This window comes from Zea mays, chromosome 1 (assembly GCF_902167145.1).
Source record: "Zea mays cultivar B73 chromosome 1, Zm-B73-REFERENCE-NAM-5.0, whole genome shotgun sequence".
NCBI lineage: Eukaryota > Viridiplantae > Streptophyta > Magnoliopsida > Poales > Poaceae > Zea > Zea mays.
In genome coordinates, this window is record NC_050096.1 from 199,001,300 (window position 1) to 199,020,026 (window position 18,727).

Genomic DNA, 18,727 nt, shown 5'->3' on the forward strand with positions numbered 1-18,727 from the left:
CGCCTGGCGGCCCTGCCCCCTAGCCAGCCACCACGGCGCGACGTCCATCCTCACCCCTGCGCGCGCGAGCAGGCCCTCTGGCCGTGGCAAGCAACCGGGTTGGCATGCCCTGTACAGCGTGTGCCCGTGTGAAGCCCTCGAGTCGTGCGTCCCAGGCTGGTCGCGCGCGGCTGAGCTGCCCATCGGCAGGCGCCTCGGCCCCTGTCCCGCCGGCCAGCAACCCCTGGCCGAGTCCCCTCCCCTTCAGTCGAGTTCCACGGCCGTCATTTTCTTTCACCATTCTTGAAGAGAGAGGTTGTTCCTGCATGCATGCGTGGAGTTGAGAGATCCGAATCGTGCGCAGGGAAAAGGAAAACTACCCACGTAAGTCTTGCATGCAGTCAAAGCCTAAAAATCAGCCCCCTCACAATGGATCAGATCTTGTGTGGCTGCTCTCCATGTGGCCCTCTATGTAGCAAGCCTAAATCCAATAGAATCACGCCATATCACTTTAGATACGCGACTTACTAAACATTCAATATACGTAGCGTTATAAATCTGTTTTGACTCGTTTCAGTTATTTAATTTTATAAAAATACCGTGTACATATTAATAATGTTATTTTAATACAACGCATGTTTTAATTAAACAATTAATTATTTGGTTATTAATTTTAGCTTTGTAATTAAACTAATTTATGGTTTTAACTTGGCGCTTTATAAATATATGTTAACGTAATTAGTACCAACTTAAATGCTTTTGATTTAATACTTGTTTAGTGTAATCGCGTTATTCGTTAGCGATCATCGCGCGTTGTCGCGTGTGCCGTTCCGCGCACCTTGTTTAGCGGGTTGCGTGTCCTGTCGCACAGCAATAAACTATTCTGTATATAATCACTCACGTTAATTAATTTACGTAATTGAACGGTGATTAACTGAGTGTTTAACCAATCAGAACTAAGTGTTGATTCTATCGATACATGCGATAAATACCTGTTATAGTGGTTATGCCAATTTAAGTATTGCATTTAATATTTATTTAGTATAAAATGTCGCACCGTTTTCGCATGTCGCGCGCTATTTGCGCGTCGCCGTTTCTCGTTCGCGCTGGTCGCGCGTGTTGTTTCGTGTGTTGTCAGCGTGCTATGTCGTGCGTGTCCGCGCGTCGTTTGCACGCTGTCGTATTGAGTTCGTCGTCGTCACGTTGTTCGCGCTTGTCGCGCGTGGTGCGCGCGCTAGGTCTCGTGCAGTCGTGCTGTTTCACGCGTTACGTATTTCGTCCCACTCCACTAATTCGTCCCGCTTAGAGTCGCTGATGTTATTTAAATTACTTATTTAACTAAGAATTGTTAGTGTGGTCAGCTAATTAAAACTGTGCGATAGCTCTAGTTTCATTTTAAATAAATATCGATTAATATAATCAGGTCAAACTAAATGTTATGATTAATACTCGTTTAGTGTAGACGCGATAACCTCTCGATCATAGCTCCGCCTGTCGCGTTCCTTTTCCCTCGTGTGACCGTAGTAACGCGCTCTATTTCGTTTTGCATATTTTATTATATTTTCCTTTGTATGGTGTAATGTTCTTATGCATATATGTTTGTTTGTTTGTTCCTGTTTGTCTTCGCTTCGCGTTGCGATTAGATCGCGATTTGTTTCCGCGCTCCGAGGAATCGACGGTCAAGCTTTGGCGGCCAAGTGATCGAACTCTTCGAGTTCTACGAGGCTGAAGACCCTGAGCATCTGTTTGGTGAAGGCAAGTGTCCTCTGACCCATTATGTCCCATTTATTTTATAATACACTGTCTCGCATACTATGAACAACCTAAGGATTTACTAGCTTTCTATTTACCTGGTCCTTGATTTACCTTTTGGGTTACTATGGTTAGCTACATGCTAGCGCTTTACTTTAATCAATGAACATGATGAGATACAATGATGATACTATGATTTTATTCTGGATATGATGATATACTTGTGGCATTTAGGGGACTCGGGCTGTTTCCCGAGTACCTCTCCGTAAGGACCTGTTCGTTGAGAGACCACCCGGGATAACAGTGCAACCATGAGGGTGGAATGGGGTGCCCTTAGCTAATTAATTAGAGGAACTAGAAGTGTAGTTGCTTCGCCGTCGTGCCGTCAATGGGGTCCAGGCACAGTGCTTGCTCTGCCGAGGCTGGGTGCCGAGGTTCTTTCGTTTTGCTTTTTAGTCGCCCTCCTGCGGGGAGAGATACTGTGTTTATCAAACTGGAGAAACCTAACGGGCAGCTATGACCTCTAGGGAATCTTTGTAAAGGCTTCGTAGTGAATCCCTGGCCATTCACCTTGGGAGTGAATAAGGGTCTTGCAAGTCCGGGCTAGAGAGGGAATCACGGCTCATGGGTAAAGTGTGCGACCTCTGCAGAGGGTAGTGAAACTGGTATATCAGCCGTGCTCACGGTTAAGAGCAGCCTTGGGATCCTCTTTGATTAGAGATACAAATGATCTGAGATACAATGGTTCTATTTATTATTTTGGTTCGATGACAATAATGATGTTCCTCGATGAGGAAATGATTCACGGGTTGGTTATATGATAAAACTTGGCTTCCACTAATAATAAATACCTGACCAACTAAAAGCAACTGCTTGAGCTTAACCCCACATAAAGCTAGTCCACCTCAGCCAAACGGGACATTTGCTGAGTACGTTGATGTGTACTCACCCTTGCTTTCACAAAACACCAGGTTGCCTTTGGTGCAATCTATGCTCAGGTAAAGAAGAAGGCGTCGAGGTGGATCTCCAGGAGTTCTAGGACGTTGATGAGTTCGAGGATTAGGCTAGCGATCTCCCCCAGTCAGCTGCCTGTGGTGGGTTGTTTACGTTGGCTACGTTTCGATTCTGTGTACTTTGATTTATATTATGTAAATGGCTCTAGTCTGTAATATTATTACTTACTCTTTATTGTAATTCGAAGCATTGTGCTATGATGAGTCATTTATGTAATCGCTGTGTACGTGAATTTCTGATCCTGGCACGTACATGGTTCGCATTCGGTTTACCTTCAAAACCGGGTGTGACATCCTCCCCGCTGTCGTAGCGCCCCCCACGCCTGGGGTGGTAGCCTCGGCGCACCCTTTCGTCGAGGTGGGCCCGACGGTCGCGTCGATGGTGCTCGTTGCCGAGGTGGCCCGGGGCCGCAGGCGCGGTGTTACGCGTGCGCCCGGTGTAGACCGAGGCTTCCCGTATGAATCGGGAAGTCGCGGCATGAGGTTCCGAGGGATATCCCTGCCTTCGGGAGGCAGTGCTCTCGGCCCGTCGGGCCGCAGCGCCTTCCAGGAGATTCTTGAGCTCTCCCTGGATCCGCCGACCCTCGGTGGTTGATGGCTCCGGCATCGCGCGGAGGAGCATCGCTGCGGCTGCCAGGTTCTGACCAACCCCGCTGGATGCGGGCGGCGGCCTGACCCTGACATTGTTGGCGACGCGGTGCTAGAGACCTTGGGGCAGGTGACGTATTTCTCCGGCCAGGGGTTGGCCCGCCCATACCTGCCCGACGTCCCGACGGATCGGCACAAGCGCTCCTGTTCCCTCGTTGAGCCTCGCCTGCGCCTCGCGGACTTGCTCGAGTTGTGGGTCGTAACCCCCCGCCGGAGCGGGGACCACAGCTAGCTCCCGTGGGATGTCGGCGCGAGGCACCGGCCTAGGAAGATCATCGTCCTCCGGCATGCCGAGATGGTTGCCTTCGGAGGGATCCCCTAGCTCGATGTGGAAACATTCGCGGCTTGGGCCGCAGCTCTCGTCGCCAAGGCTGCGGCTTCCGTCGGAACAGTCGGAGAGGCAGTAGTCACATGCGGTCATGAAGTCCCGCATGGCACTGGGGTTGCCAAGTCCGGAGAAATCCCAACAGATGCTGGGATCGTCATCTTCCTCGGACCCAGAGGGCCCGTAGGTCGAGACGTCCGTCAGCCGGTCCCAAGGCGACCGCATACGAAACCCCAGTGGGGTTGCACTCGCCTCAATGAGAGCGCCCGCCAAAGCGAGGTCGTTTGGCGGGTTGAGGCCGAGTCGAAATGACGTAAGATGGGAGTTAGTCGGTACCTTTTGGTCGACGAGGAGCGACGTAGTCACATCGGGGACTGGTTGCACCGTCATCTCAGGTACGAGGGCGACGTCCTGCAGGCTTTCCGCGAGCGCGCCGGCGTCGTCTTCTTGCTCGGGGTCAGCGTGTCGCGGGGGGACGGCACTTGCCTTCGTCTCGAACGCGAGGTCGACGTCCGGCGTGCCTTCCGTCGGGGCGTCGGGGGCGTCGATTCGCTCGACGGCCAACGAAGCGCGGCCTCCCGCTTGGCCTTGATGGCCCCGCCTCCTCCTCCGTTGGCGGGGGAGAGAACGGAGCGAGCTCGAATGTTGTTCTTCCACCACGCGGGGAAGGTGTCGTCGATTCCGCCGCCGGCGGGCGGGTTGTCGGCCGCCATTGTCGTTGTCGCGCGGCGGTGGAAGAAGTATCATGTCGTAGCTGCCGTCGAAGGACATGAACTCAAGAGTCCCGAAACGAAGCACCGCCCCGGGCCGGAGAGGTTGCTGGAGACTGTCCATCTGGAGCTTGACGGGGAGCTGTTCGTCAGCACGCAGCAGGCCCCTACCTGGCGCGCCAACTGTCGGCGTTTTGAGACAGGGGGGTCCCTAAGCCGACGAGTGAGTGTGCTGCGTGCCCCAGCCCAGATGGGTCGAGCGCGTGGGCGAGCGCGAAGGGGGGAGAGGCGAGGTGGCCGGAGTCGGGCGTGAGAGAGGTGGAAGTCCCGCGGCCTTCGTGTTCGTCCCGCGCCCAGGTCGGGTGCGCTTGCAGTAGGGGGGTTACAAGCGTCCACGCGGGTGAGGGAAGCGAGCGGCCTCAAGAGAGCGCCTGTCCCGTCCTCGGTCCCGCGCGGCCAACCTCCTTTAAGAAGGCCCTGGTCCTCCCTTTTATAGTCGTAAGGAGAGGATCCAGGTGTACAATGGGGGGTGTAGCAGAGTGCTACGTGTCTAGCGGAAAGAGAGCTAGCGCCCTAGGTACATGCCAATGTGGCAGCCGGAGAGGTCTTGGCACCTTGCTGGCCTGATGCCGTGGCTGTCGGAGGAGCGACGGAGCCTGACGGAGGGACAGCTGTTGGAGCGGTCGAGTCCTTGCTGACGTCGCCCTGCTTCCGTAAGAGAGCTGAGGGCCGCCGTCGTCACAGAGCTCGTGGAGCGCCATCATTGCCCATCCGGCGGAGCTGGCCGGATGGGACGCCGGTCTTGTTCTCCGTGACCCGAGTCGATTCGGGGTAGGATGATGATGGCGCTTCCTGTTGACGTGGCAGGCCTATGCCCTAGGCAGGGCGGCGTGGGGGCTCCTCCGAAGCCGAGGTCGAATCTGTCTTCCGTTGCCGAGGCCGAGCCCGAGCCCCTGGGTCGGGCGAGGCGGAGATCTTTTGGCCGAGGCCAGGGCGGAGTCCGAGCCCTGGGGTCGGGCGAGGCGGAGTTTCGTCGTCTTCCGGGTCTTAGCCCGAGTCCGAGCCCTGGGGTCGGGCGAAGCGGAGTTCGCCGTCTTCCGGGTCTTAGCCCGAGTCCGAGCCCTGGGGTCGGGCGGAGCGGAGTTCGCCGTCTTCCGGGTCTTAGCCCGAGTCCGAGCCCTGGGGTCGGGCGGAGCGGAGTTCGCCGTCTTCCGGGTCTTAGCCCGAGTCCGAGCCCTGGGGTCGGGCGGAGCGGAGTTCGCCGTCTTCCGGGTCTTAGCCCGAGTCCGAGCCCTGGGGTCGGGCGGAGCGGAGTTCGCTATGGCGCCTTTGGCAAGGCCTGACTGCCTGTCAGACTCACTCTGTCGAGTGGCACTGCAGTCGGAGTGGCGCAGGCGGCGCTGTCCTTCTGTCAGACTGGTCAGTGGAGCGGTGGAGTGACGGCGGTCACTTCAGCTCTGCCGGGGGGCGCGTGTCAGGATAAAGGTGTCAGGCCACTTTTGCGTTAAATGCTCCTGCAACTTGGTCAGTCGGTGTGGCGATTTAGTCAGGGTTGCTTCTGAGCGAAGCCAAGGCCTCGGGCGAGCCGGAGGTGTGTCCGCCGTAAAAAGGGGGGCCTCGGGCGAGACGGAAGTCTCTCGAGGCCGGCTGCCCTTGGCCGAGGCTAGGCTCGGGTGAAGCGTGATCGAGTCACTCGTGTGGACTGATTCCTGACTTAATCGTACCCATCAGGCCTTTGCAGCTTTATGCTGATGGGGGTTACCAGCTGAGAATTAGGCGTCTTGAGGGTACCCCTAATTATGGTCCCTGACAGGGTCCGAATTCAAGAACCTTCAAGTGGAGGAGTTTCTTGAGAAGGAAGGGATCAAGCACGAGTTCTCCGCTCCCTACACACCATAACAAAATGGTGTGGTAGAGAGGAAGAACAGGACGCTCATCGATATGGCGAGGACGATGCTTGGAGAGTTCAAGACCCCCGAGTGCTTTTGGTCGGAAGCCGTGAACATGGCTTGCCACGCCATCAACCGGGTCTACCTTCATCGCCTCCTCAAGAAGACGTCGTATGAGCTTCTAACCGGTAACAAACCCAATGAATCTTACTTTCGTGTATTTGGGAGCAAATGCTACATTCTAGTGAAGAAGGGTAGAAATTCTAAGTTTGCTCCCAAAGCTGTAGAAGGGTTTTTGTTAGGTTATGATTCAAATACAAAGGCGTATAGAGTCTTCAACAAATCATCGGGTTTGGTTGAAGTCTCTAGCGACGTTGTATTTGATGAGACTAACGGCTCTCCAAGAGAGCAAGTTGTTGATCTTGATGATGTAGATGAGGAAGATGTTCCGACGGCCGCTATACGAACCATGGCGATTGGTGATGTACGACCACAGGAACAAAAGGAGCAAGATCAACCTTCTTCCTCAACAATGGTGCAACCCCCAACTCAAGAAGATGAACAGGTTCATCAAAAGGAGACGTATGATCAAGGGGGAGCACAAGATGATCAAGTAATGGAGGAAGAAGCATAACTGGCACCTCCAACTCAAGTCCGAGCGATGATTCAAAGGGATCATCCCGTCGATCAGATTTTGGGTGATATTAGCAAGGGAGTAACTACTCGATCTCGATTAGTTAATTTTTGTGAGCATTACTTTTTTGTCTCTTCTATTGAGCCTTTCAGGGTAGAAGAGGCCTTGCTAGATCCGGACTGGGTGTTGGCCATGCAAGAGGAGCTCAACAACTTCAAGAGGAATGAAGTTTGGACGCTGGTGTCTCGTCCTAAGCAAAATGTTGTGGGAACCAAGTGGGTGTTCCACAACAAACAAGACGAGCACGGGGTGGTGACAAGGAACAAGGCTCGACTTGTGGCAAAAGGTTATGCCCAAGTCGCAGGTTTGGACTTTGAGGAGACTTTTGCTCCTGTGGCTAGGCTAGAGTCCATTCGTATCTTGCTAGCATATGCCGCTCACCATTCTTTCAGGTTGTTCCAAATGGATGTGAAGAGTGCTTTCCTCAACGGGCCAATCAAGGAGGAAGTGTACGTGGAACAACCCCCTGGCTTCGAGGATGAACGGTACCCCGACCACGTGTGTAAGCTCTCTAAGGCGCTCTATGGACTTAAGCAAGCCCCAAGAGCATGGTATGAATGCCTTAGAGACTTTTTAATTGCTAATGCTTTCAAGGTTGGGAAAGCCGATCCAACTCTTTTCACTAAGACATGTGATGGTGATTTGTTTGTGTGCCAAATTTATGTCGATGACATAATATTTGGTTCTACTAACCAAAAGTCTTGTGAAGAGTTTAGCAGGGTGATGACGCAGAAATTCGAGATGTCGATGATGGGCGAGTTGAACTACTTCCTTGGGTTCCAAGTGAAGCAACTCAAGGACGGCACCTTCATCTCCCAAACGAAGTACACACAAGACTTGCTAAAGCGTTTGGGATAAAGGACGCCAAACCCGCAAAGACTCCGATGGGGACCGACGGACACACCGACCTCAACAAAGGAGGTAAGTCCGTTGATCAAAAGGCATACCGGTCAATGATAGGGTCTTTACTTTATTTATGTGCAAGTAGACCGGATATTATGCTTAGCGTATGCATGTGTGCTAGATTTCAATCCGATCCTAAGGAGTGTCACTTAGTGGCAGTGAAGTGAATACTTAGATATTTAGTCGCTATGCCTTGCTTCGGGATCTGGTATCCTAAGGGGTCTAACTTTGACTTAATTGGATACTCAGATTCCGACTATGCTGGATGTAAGGTCGATAGGAAGAGTACATCGGGGATGTGCCAATTCTTAGGAAGGTCCCTGGTGTCATGGAATTCTAAGAAACAAACCTCCGTTGCCCTATCCACCGCTGAGGCCGAGTATGTTGCCGCAGGACAGTGTTGCGTGCAACTACTTTGGATGAGGCAAACCCCCAGGGACTTTGGCTACAATCTGAGCAAAGTCCCACTCCTATGTGATAATGAGAGTGCTATCCGCATGGCGGAAAATCCTGTTGAACACAGCCGCACAAAGCACATAGACATCCGACATCACTTTTTGAGAGACCACCACCAAAAGGGAGATATCGAAGTGTTTCATGTTAGCACCGAGAACCAGCTAGCCGATATCTTTACCAAACCTCTAGATGAGAAGACCTTTTGCAGGTTGCGTAGTGAGCTAAATGTCTTAGATTCGCGGAACTTGGATTGATTTATAGCATACATGTGTTTATGCCTTTGATCATGTTCCTTATGCATTTTGTTGCTTAATAATGGTGCTCAAGTTGTACAAACACTCCCTGGACCCCACAAGTCCGTTGCAAAGTGATGCACATGTTTAGGGGGAGATGTGTTACAACTTGACCCTTTGAGACTAACCATGTGCTTGAGTTTGCTTGATTTAGTCTCAAAGGAGGATTGAAAGGGAAAAGGTGGACTTGGACCATGCAAGACTTCCACTGCACTCCGATGAGAGGGTAACTTATTCCAAGTTCATCTTTATGACCTTATTGCCTTTGTACTCTTATTTGAAGATTTTGGTGAGGCAATGGGGTTTAAGGGGCCAAGATTAATCCCGTTTTGGTGCTTGATGCCAAAGGGGGAGAAAAAGGCTAAAGCAATAAATGGATCAGATACCACTTGAGAAATTTTGAAAATAGTAGAATAGAGCTTTTGGTTTGTCAAAACTCTTCTATTGTCTCTTTTTGTCAAAAGTTGGCTTCTTGTGGGGAGAAGTGTTGATTATGGGAAAAAGGGGGAGTTTTTGAAATCCTTGATCAGTTTCTTTTGGAATACCTCTCCTTAAGTCTCTACAAGTGTGTTTGACTTAGAGATAGAAATTTGAGTTTGATTTGCAAAAACAAACCAAGTGGTGGCAAAGAGTGATCCATATATGCCAAAAATGAATCAAAACAATTTTGAGTTCTCATTTGCATTGATATTGCACTCGTTCTAGTTGCTTTATATTGTATTGGCATAAATCACCAAAAAGGGGGAGATTGAAAGGGAAATGTGCCCTTGGGCCATTTCTAAGTATTTTGGTGATTGAGTGCCAATGCAAGTGCTTTTGTGTTGATCTATGCAAAGTGGTGGACAAAGTGCAAATCATGTCAAAAGGTATGTTTCTCAGACTTAGTACATTGTTTTAGAGACTAATGTAATGTGTCTAAGTGCTGAAAATAGGAAAGGACCAATTGGAAATGTCTTGGCTCGAGCAGCCAAGACTCTGCTCAGTCTGGGAGCACCGGACAGTGTCCGGTGCGCCAGACTGGCTCGGGCGAACTGGCCGCTCTCGGGAAATCGTCGGCGACGTACGGCTATAATTCACCGGACTGTCCGGTGTGCACCGGACTGTCCGGTGAGCCAACAGTCAGCCGGGCCAACGGTCGGCCGCGCGATCTGCGCGGGACACGTGGCCGAGCCAACGGCTAGAAGGGGACACCGGACATGTCCGGTGCGCTAACGGCTCTCAGATTGCCAACGGTCGGCTTCGCCATTTAAGGAAAGAAATCCGCACCGGACAGTGTCCGGTGTACACCGGACTGTCCGGTGCGCCACGCGACAGAAGGCAAGAATTGCCTTCCCAGATTGCTCTCAACGACTCCTAGCTGCCTTGGGGCTATAAAAGGGACCCCTAGGCGCATGGAGGAGAACACCAAGCATCCCTTGAGCACTATTGATCACTCACACATCATTCTTGCGCACTCGTTCGACATTCTAGTGATTTGAGCTCCGTTCTAGTGTGCTAGTCATTCGAGCTTAAGTCTGGGTTCTGTGTGTGCGTATTTGCTGTGATCTTTGTGTCTTGTGTGAGTTGCTAATCCCTCCCTTGCTCCGTGCTTCTTTGTGAACTTCAAGTGTAAGGGCGAGAGGCTCCAAGTTGTGGAGATTCCTCGCAAACGGGATTAAGAAAAGCAAAGAAAAACACCGTGGTATTCAAGTGGGTCTTTGGACCGCTTGAGAGGGGTTGATTGCAACCCTCGTCCGTTGGGACGCCACAACGTGGAGTAGGCAAGCGTTGGTCTTGGCCGAACCACGGGATAAACCATTGTGCCATCTCTGTGATTGATATCTTGTGGTTATTGTGTTTTGTTGAGATTACTCTCTAGCCACTTGGCAATTATTGTGCTAACGTTAATCAAGTTTTTGTGGCTTTAAGTTTAAGTTTTACAGGATCACCTATTCACCCCCTCTAGGTGCTCTCAGAGGCGCTCCGCTATAATTCACCGGAATGTCGGGTGTACCATCGGACAGTGTCCGGTGCCCTAGGGGAGAGCGACTCTGAACTCGCCAGCTTCGGATTTCCGCTCCGCTATAATTCACCGGACATGTCCGGTGCACACCGGACTGTCCGGTGAGCCAGCGGAGCAACGGCTACTTCGCGCGCAACGGTCGACTGCAACGCATTAAATGCGCGCCAGCACGCGCGGGTGGCACACCGGACAGTCTACAGGACTTGTCCGGTGCACCACCGGACAGCCAGGCGGGCCCACAAGTCAGAGCTCCAACGGTCGGAACCCAACGGTCAGGTGACGTGGCTGATGCATCGGACACTGTCCGGTGGCGCACCGGACTGTCTGGTGCGCCATGCAACAGCAGCCTCTACCAAACATCTAGTTTGGTGGTTGGGGCTATAATACCCCCAACCACCCCACATTCAAGTCATCCAAATTTTCCACCTTCCAACTACTTACAAGAGCTAAGCATTCAATACAAGACACACCAAAGTGATCAAATCATCTCCCAATTCCACACAAGGCTTTAGTGATTAGTGAGAGAGATTTGTTGTGTTCTTTTGAGCTCTTGCGCTTATATTGCTTTCTTTCTCATTCTTTCTTGCGATCAACTCAATTGTAACCAAGGCAAGAGACACCAATTGTGTGGTGGTCCTTGCGGGGAAGTTTGATTCCCGTTTGATTGAGAAGAGAAGCTCACTCGGTCCGAGGGACCGTTTGAGAGAGAGAAAGGGTTGAAAGAGACCCGGTCTTTGTGACCACCTCAACGGGGTGTAGGTTTGCAAGAACCGAACCTCGGTAAAACAAATCTGCGTGTCACACTCTTTATTCGCTTGCGATTTATTTTGCACTCTCTCTCTCGGACTCGATTATATTTCTAACGCTAACCCGGCTTGTAGTTGTGATTAAGTTTGTAAATTTCAGATTCGCCCTATTCACCCCCTCTAGGCGACTTTCACATGACAATTTTTTGGTTTTTCTGTGTTCTGATTTAGTTGGTTGAATGCTGTAAGGCAGAAACTGAGTTACTTCATTATCTTAATGAAATAAAAAATCCTTCCTCGGAAAAAACAACAACATCAACAATCCCACTTTCATTCACTTCTCCATGGGAACAAACAAGGTCATGACTAGCAACAATGCATCTTCAGAGTTCAGATATGCGGAAATACCTTGGTACATTAAACAACACTGCGGTGTTCTTGTCAAAGGAAAGGCGTAACGATCGTTTTGTTCGGTTGCTGACAGTTTTTTTTTTTTTTTGGTCCGCGACTGCAAGCAGAGCCGAGCTGAATCCAGCAGGCGTCGGCGCCTGTCCAGACTTGATGATGCAGACCGGCCAACGAGCTCCATTTTTCATGGAACCGATCATTGTGGCGCGCTGATCACTTCCATGAAGAACAAAAAAAAGGATTTGGTCGGCAAGGTTTTACACTGGTACGGAAAACATTTGCTTCTCGCTCTACGGATAGCTGATGCTGCGAATTTCAGACTTCAAATAAAACGGGCTAAAACGGAAAACACAACAACTAGGTTATTTGAATTGTTTACTGCGCTGAAACTCCGTTCATCCAGAACAAACAAACAAACAAACAAACAAAAAAGCTTGTAAATGGCGACGCACAAGGAGAAACCATCCATTGTCACAAGTCACCATGAAACACGGTACAGGGAAAGAGGGAGGGAACAACGTCTCAGCTGGATCTATTTTTTTTTATGAGATAGTACAGAGTAGACATGGGCTAGCGGAACGCAGCACGAGAACGAATCCACAGGAGGGTAAAAAAAAACCGCCGCTGCTCCTTTGAGAGGAGGTCGGTCCATCAGAAGAGTGACGAGGCGATCGCGGAGACCACGGCGAGCGCGACGCCGCCGCTGACCCCAGCCCGGAGCTTGACGCCGCTGCCCGCGGCGCTGTCGCTCGCAGGGTTGCCGCCGGCTGACGGCGTGACTGCAGGAGAAAACAGAACGGTGACGGCGGTTGCCAGTTAGTTGAGTGCAGTGCAGTGGCCAGTGGGTTACTGGATGGGTGGCGAACTGGCGATGATACGAAGGGTTCACTTGAGAGAGCTGAGAGCACTCACTCTTGGAGGCGTTGGCGAAGAGGGCGTAGTCCGCAGAGCCCGGCTTCAGGTTCAGCAGGGCTGTAGCGAAACAGACAGGGGGAAGGGAGGCGTCAGGTATTATGAACGGATAATATTAAAAAAACATCCGGAATTATTTTACAAGATGCGAGTCATCAGCTCTTTGAGTATAGTTAAATGTCTGTCTATACCCATTATTTATGATATATATGCTTAATTGAATCTCAGCATACTCAAGTACATCTACCTTGACACTAACCCGCTATATACTAGTATTTAGTATCCTCTTCGTCCCTAAATGAACGTGCATCCCGTTTGACTCAATTTTGATTTCGATTATATTTATGAAAAATATTTATATTTCCATATAGGTTTATTACGAAGAGGAAGTATATGATTGTTGATCTACTATAACGGTACAGTATAAAAATTAGTAGATCTGAGAGAGTAGGAAGCTAGGAGCATGGGCTGAGATCCGATCCACGCAAAGCCGGCCCAACCAAAGCACACAGCCCACTGTGGTTTCATCATTTGCAAGTGATCAGCGGCTTTAATCAGAGCTAACACTGCCATGGTCAGTGAGGGAGGGAGCGGGAGTCGCTAGCACTCACTGATGCAGAGCGAGACGTTGGAGTTGGGGAGGTTGCAGGCGGCGGGGAGCGCCATGAGTCGGTCGAAGCGCAGTCCGAGCGACTGCACCTGGTTGCGCCCCGTGTGCGTCTGCTGGATGATGTAGCAGAGGCACTCGGGGCGCGCCTTCTCCGTGTCGCCGGCGTCGCCGCAGCAGGTGGACGAGGGCGACGCCGCGTGCCCCGTCGCGTAGTCCATGCAGTCCGTCAGCTTCCCGAAGTCCCCCTGGCACTTGCTCTGCAGCGGGTCCGCCGCCGGCGGCGACTGCGCGGCCGCGGCGCAGCACCACGCCGCCAGCAGCAGCAGGCACCACCACCACCACTGCCTCCTCGTGGCCATGCTAGCCGGCCGGGTGCTGCGACGACGACGACGACGACGACCTGCTGGCTACGCTCGGCCGAAAGAGTGGCCCAGGCCGGTCGTCGCTCGCCGCTCTACTTTTATTTGCTTGGCTGCTCGTGCCAGATGCGAAGATAGAGGAGGAGGAGCAGGGAAATGGGGCGGGCGGCGTTTATAGGCTGGGCGGGGCGGCGGGCGCGCATTGAAGCCGGGGCCGGTGAGAGTTGGATGACGGCATTGAATTGAGGAGGGGGGAGAGTAATTCGTTCCCGGTACGTGTCGCCGTCGCACGCACCACGTATAGGTGTCATCCGCAGTGACGGGCGGTACAAGTGTACGTACTGCGCCTACCAGAGCCCAGTGACGACGTGTCCCTGCCTCCCCATCGACATCTGCCGCCCTGCTGCTCCTGCTCTGGTTGTTGCATCGCCCGTTGCTCATGCGAATCGCGTTGGCGCTGCTTGCTTCTGGCTGGCTGTCTTGGGCGGCGGTGGCGGCGGGCCCGTCGCGTCTGCGGCGCTGACCGCTGACACAGCGGGGGCGAAGCTTCAAGTCCAAGCCCGCCTGCGATTTGAATGCGAGGCAAGATGGGGGCGACGACGGTGCTCGGAGCTGAGCATGGCTACCCATCATTCGTTGCACCTTGCACTTGCACAGGGCGGCGAGCGGCATTTCGCGGATGGCGTCGGCAGTTTTTTCCTGGGAAGGACGGCCTGCCCAGCTGCTCGTGCCGTGCCGTTGAGAGCCAGGCTCGTGGTGGGCACGCCCGAGCCACCGCCGAATCGCCAAGGTGATTGCTGATTGTTCAGTTCAGCCACGTTCCTGCGTCTGTCTTCCTTGCCCTGCCCCAGCGGCAAATTGTGCGCCATTGATTACGCTGCCTGCTACAGGGCCAGGGCGGGGTGCTCGACGGAGCTCCAAGTATGCACACTGCAAGTCAAGTCCTACTGGTTCACACGTTGCTGTCGTCGACGAACCCATTCCCGGCCTTCATCGATCCTGTGTTGTTCTCTAGTCTAGATGCGAAGTAAACTCTCACCCCCGCAGCCTCGAACGCACTGCACCAAGCACATGCGACGCTTTTTTTTATTCAGGATTGCGTGCTTTTTTTCAGGACGGGCCACAACCACATGCGATGCAGAGAAACAGCTGACGAACGCCACGGGCAACCGATTCAGTAACTGAATTCAGGCACGGTGGTTGGGCGCTGATGAATTGGCGATTGCTTCGGTTGGGTAGGGCCAGCCCTCGGCTCAAAGTGCACCGACACGGCACGCATGACACATGTGGTGTGGTTGTGCCCACACTACAGACCTCCATCTAGAGAGCCGGCAGCTGAAGCTGGAGATTCTCCTCGCCGCCTTCAATTCTGCACAGCCATTTATTCTCTGAAAACAATGGGCGCATCGAGCGTACAGTATAGTATCCGTCTACGGCAAGTCATTCACAGTTGTGTCGTACAACCAGCACAGAAAAAAAAACCTCTACTATCTTGTACAGACTACAGGCAACCTTGTTGTTACTGGTTGCTACTACAGAAACAAGGCGATAAAATGCTGAGGCAGAATGAAGGCTAAATCGACGGTTTAAACTTTGAAGAGTTCTCATCTGTGGAATCACAAAAAAAATATTACATGTAACTGAAGTCCACAAACATGTGGTATTTAGCTGATCTAGCAACCATTCGAATTCGTAACGGTTATGTCGGTGTGATCATGGTGGCTGCGAAGGGCAAGTTGGCTACTGTTGCCTTAAACCCGAGACGTCCCCAGCTTGCGCTCGAAGAGCCGGCGCAGGAGGTAGACTTGGATGACGCTGGCGGCGATCAGCGCCGCTGACTCGAAGAGCGCCTTATGGACTGCCCTCCTGCTCATGTTCTCGTTCACTGCGACACGGAAGGAGGGATGATTAGCCCACCGATCTTGGGATGATACCAGCGCTTGGCAAAGTTTAATACTAGCATCTTAGATAAACCCATGGTAAAAATGTAAAGAGAAGAGGCAATTCACTGCTGCGTAGGAAGGAAGCATGAGAACAGATAGTGAAGGCTAGGGGGCATCGTTACAAAAAACGCTGCAAGCAAAACATAACAGGAGAAACAAAACCATCATTACCAGATCCCACAAAGCATGAGACTTGTTTGGCCCACCGCATCGGAAATTCAGTACAGCTTTACAATAATTCCTATATAAAATTGATCATTCGATCTAGATATTTTCAAACTCATTACTCCTGTTAAGCTATTCCATCATGATATTAATGTTATTTATTCATCACAACTGCCCACAAACCACCAAGAACTACACCACATATGACCCCCTCATGATATTAGGTTCAACAGGGGCGTAAGGTGAAAAACACTCAAAATAGTATTTTTATGGAGAAGGTAAAAGGGGATACACTTACATATTGCTTGACGGTCAGTCTGGGCCTCTAGCCAGTGCTGTTCGAACTGAATATTGTAAAGTGCCTCATCCAACTTGCCTATTTGCTCAAAAAGTGGTGCAAAATGCTCTGCGCCACATTCAGGAAACAGGAGTTCAGTGCAAAGTTTTTGCTAGCCGAAGTTAATAGAACTTTAGAAATCCTTATATTCTTACCATCTTTGGCATGCTGCTCGAAATATGAAAAATGGCCAACATGAACATCGAAGTCTATCGTTTCGTGATATGGGGATTTGTTCGTGAAGCAGAAGCGATGGACGCCTCTCTTCTGAACTATGAACTCAAACTTGTCACTAGTCTTATCTCGGGAATCACGGACTTGAGCGCCATTAGGATCCTTAACCTGTCATTAGTCAAGATGGCGTTACAGTTGGAACGCTAGGTAAAACAAGGAAAAACTATAAATCGAGGAAAGGTTCTACAGTGCTTGTGTTAATGAGCCCAACAAGCACCAAACAAGACTAGTTAATGAGCTTACTAAGTCAAACTGTCTGATCCATCAAAGCTTTGTTGCAGCAAAAGAAAATAAGGACAGGAGTTGAAAAATCCGATAAAGTTAAGAGAGCAACAGGAGTTCAAAGTTGAAGCTGTCACCAGCCAACTAATTTGTTGACGGACCCATTAGTTATTAAAGATTAACATTAAAAAGTAACAAATATAATTAGAGGTTTCTTTTTTCTTCATTACACAAATTGAATACCTTACATCTACATAATTCAAACCCTTAGACTTCAGATTATGTTAGATACCAGTCAGAAAAAGATGCAACAAACAGCTTTAGTTAAGGCTATTAAGTTCCACAGATCATGTCCTGTGCTCAAAACCCCACACCACATTCCTTCCATCCCATAATTGGACTGTAGCAATATAATCCCCATATGATCAATTGGGCATTCCAACGTATATTTCTTTCACATCCATAATCAATGATGCAGACCCTTTAAATAGTAGCATAGGTGCATATGTAATTTTGTTGAATTATTAGTTCATCACTTCATCGTTGCGCCCTAAAGGCTTTCGTTCACTGTTAATCCATGTGGATTGAGTGATATTGAGTCGGTTTAAATCCATAGCAAGTCAAATTTCATCTCAATCCATTCTAATACACTCCAATCCACATGTAATTAGAATAACCGAACAAGGCCTAAATAGTCGTAGATACGACCCAAGAATGCATCAATCAATATACATAATTTAAGATTTCTGTCAGAAGCAGATAGGCTCAGACCGAACCAGTAGTCCCTTACCACAAGATCGACGCCCTCCTCGCTGTAATGCCACGGGGTGTCAGCCTTGATGACGACGAAGGATACATGGACAGTATCCCCCTCGTATTCCACGTTATGCGAGAAGCACTCTTCCCTATCGATCACGAAGCGGATGCCCTCGGCCGGGCGCAAGAACAGCACGGCACAGAGCACCGATAAACAACACACCGTTCTCCAGCTCAGCCCCTCCATGCCGCTGCCAGAAAACGACTAATGGTTCCACGAGCCTCCCTGCAGAGACGAATCCCCAAACGATCAGCATGGGCATAGGAAAAGATCAGGTGGTCACGGTTCGGGTGGGCGGAATCGGCTGAGGAACGGGATAGACCGGACGGGAGTAAACTGGGCACGCGGCTGGCCGGTAACGCACAGCAGCAGCCACCATAGGGGAAGATTCCGTTGAATGGAGTCCGCTCCCACCCTGCGACTCCAGGCTCCGATCAGGCTGGCAGCGAGTGCCGGAGCAAGATCTGACCGGGGCCGCAAGCCCTATGCAAGAAATCGCCAGTCGGGGTGAGACGGAGAGGAAGTGGAGTATAGACTCGTACCTGCTGCTGCTCGGAGCTGGTGAGGTCGCCGCTTGCTTCCGGCGATCTGGGCGGCGCTTTACCGCCTCGATGGAGGAAGCGATCGATCGAGAGGAGATAAAGATAACTCACGAAGCGAACTGACCGAGACGAGATATCCGTCCGCGTGAACTGTGAAGGAAGGAGTTCTTTCCCATTGTTCGACGCGAGATGGGCTCTAGGCCCCTCTCCGTCTCCGTCTCTGGCTTTGGCAACCAGGCCTGCGGCCTAAACGTTGGGCCTACCACCGCATTATACAGGCCCAAATGTAGAAGGCGTCCAGCAGCAATATGGGGCATTTTCTGCAGGCGTCAGCTTTTACTGACCGCTGATTTCAGCAGCAGCAGGTCAGAGAAAACTGATCCTGCACGTAGTGGAACGCCCGTTTTCTGAATTTCCCTATATCCAAAAAACTAGAATTTTACAGTGCTAACGGCTAGTTTTGGACATCATTTTTTAAGGAATTTTATTTTTCCAAGAGAATTAAAAATCCCTTTAGAAAATGTAGTTTCCAAACTAGTCATAAGAGTGTATTTGTCTGGGATTATAATATATCCAGATAATATAGTCTAACAAATTTTAAAGTAATCTTTAGTTTAAAAATTGTTAGATCATATAATCTAGTCCGATTATAATTCAAAACAATCAGAGCCTAACTAAGGATCCTTATTTTTATTTGATTTTAGTAGTTGAGTGATAATTTAGATTGAAACGTCTCAGCTATAGGATAGGATGCACCTTCGACCCAAT

The 18,727-nt window shown here is 50.8% G+C and overlaps 2 protein-coding genes across 4 annotated transcripts; both read right to left on the bottom strand.

Moving 5' to 3' along the window:
* Positions 1-12,259: 12,259 nt before the first annotated feature.
* On the bottom strand, positions 12,260-13,847 carry LOC100191531 (putative bifunctional inhibitor/LTP/seed storage protein family). Its single transcript, NM_001136962.1, has 3 exons — positions 13,342-13,847; positions 12,731-12,790; positions 12,260-12,597 (listed from the first exon to the last, which is right to left on the bottom strand). The coding sequence occupies exons 1-3, from the start codon at positions 13,697-13,699 to the stop codon at positions 12,470-12,472; spliced, it is 546 nt and encodes a 181-aa protein (NP_001130434.1). The 5' UTR covers positions 13,700-13,847; the 3' UTR covers positions 12,260-12,469.
* A 1,265-nt stretch (positions 13,848-15,112) lies between these two features.
* LOC100281371 (uncharacterized) lies at positions 15,113-18,202 on the bottom strand. Of its 3 annotated transcripts, none has more exons than XM_008676334.2 (5): positions 17,960-18,202; positions 17,391-17,642; positions 16,300-16,486; positions 16,106-16,213; positions 15,113-15,584 (listed from the first exon to the last, which is right to left on the bottom strand). In XM_008676334.2, the coding sequence occupies exons 2-5, from the start codon at positions 17,601-17,603 to the stop codon at positions 15,451-15,453; spliced, it is 642 nt and encodes a 213-aa protein (XP_008674556.1). In that variant the 5' UTR covers positions 17,604-17,642; positions 17,960-18,202; the 3' UTR covers positions 15,113-15,450. The 3 variants fall into 3 exon arrangements, with proteins under 3 accessions (XP_008674556.1, XP_035822567.1, NP_001147761.1); XM_035966674.1 differs by having other exon boundaries at positions 17,740-18,195; NM_001154289.1 differs by having other exon boundaries at positions 15,121-15,584; positions 17,391-18,018.
* Between the last annotated feature and the right edge of the window lie 525 nt (positions 18,203-18,727).

Coding starts and splice junctions, on each gene's coding strand:
- LOC100191531 (NM_001136962.1), bottom strand. CDS start 13,699: ATGGCCACGAGGAGGCAGTGGTGGTGGTGGTGCCTGCTGCTGCTGGCG. Junction 12,791..13,341: donor CAACGTCTCGCTCTGCATCA/GTGAGTGCTAGC, acceptor GTTTCGCTACAG/CCCTGCTGAACCTGAAGCCG. Junction 12,598..12,730: donor CTTCGCCAACGCCTCCAAGA/GTGAGTGCTCTC, acceptor TTTCTCCTGCAG/TCACGCCGTCAGCCGGCGGC.
- LOC100281371 (XM_008676334.2), bottom strand. CDS start 17,603: ATGGAGGGGCTGAGCTGGAGAACGGTGTGTTGTTTATCGGTGCTCTGT. Junction 16,487..17,390: donor AGGAGGGCGTCGATCTTGTG/GTAAGGGACTAC, acceptor GACTAATGACAG/GTTAAGGATCCTAATGGCGC. Junction 16,214..16,299: donor CGAGCAGCATGCCAAAGATG/GTAAGAATATAA, acceptor AATGTGGCGCAG/AGCATTTTGCACCACTTTTT.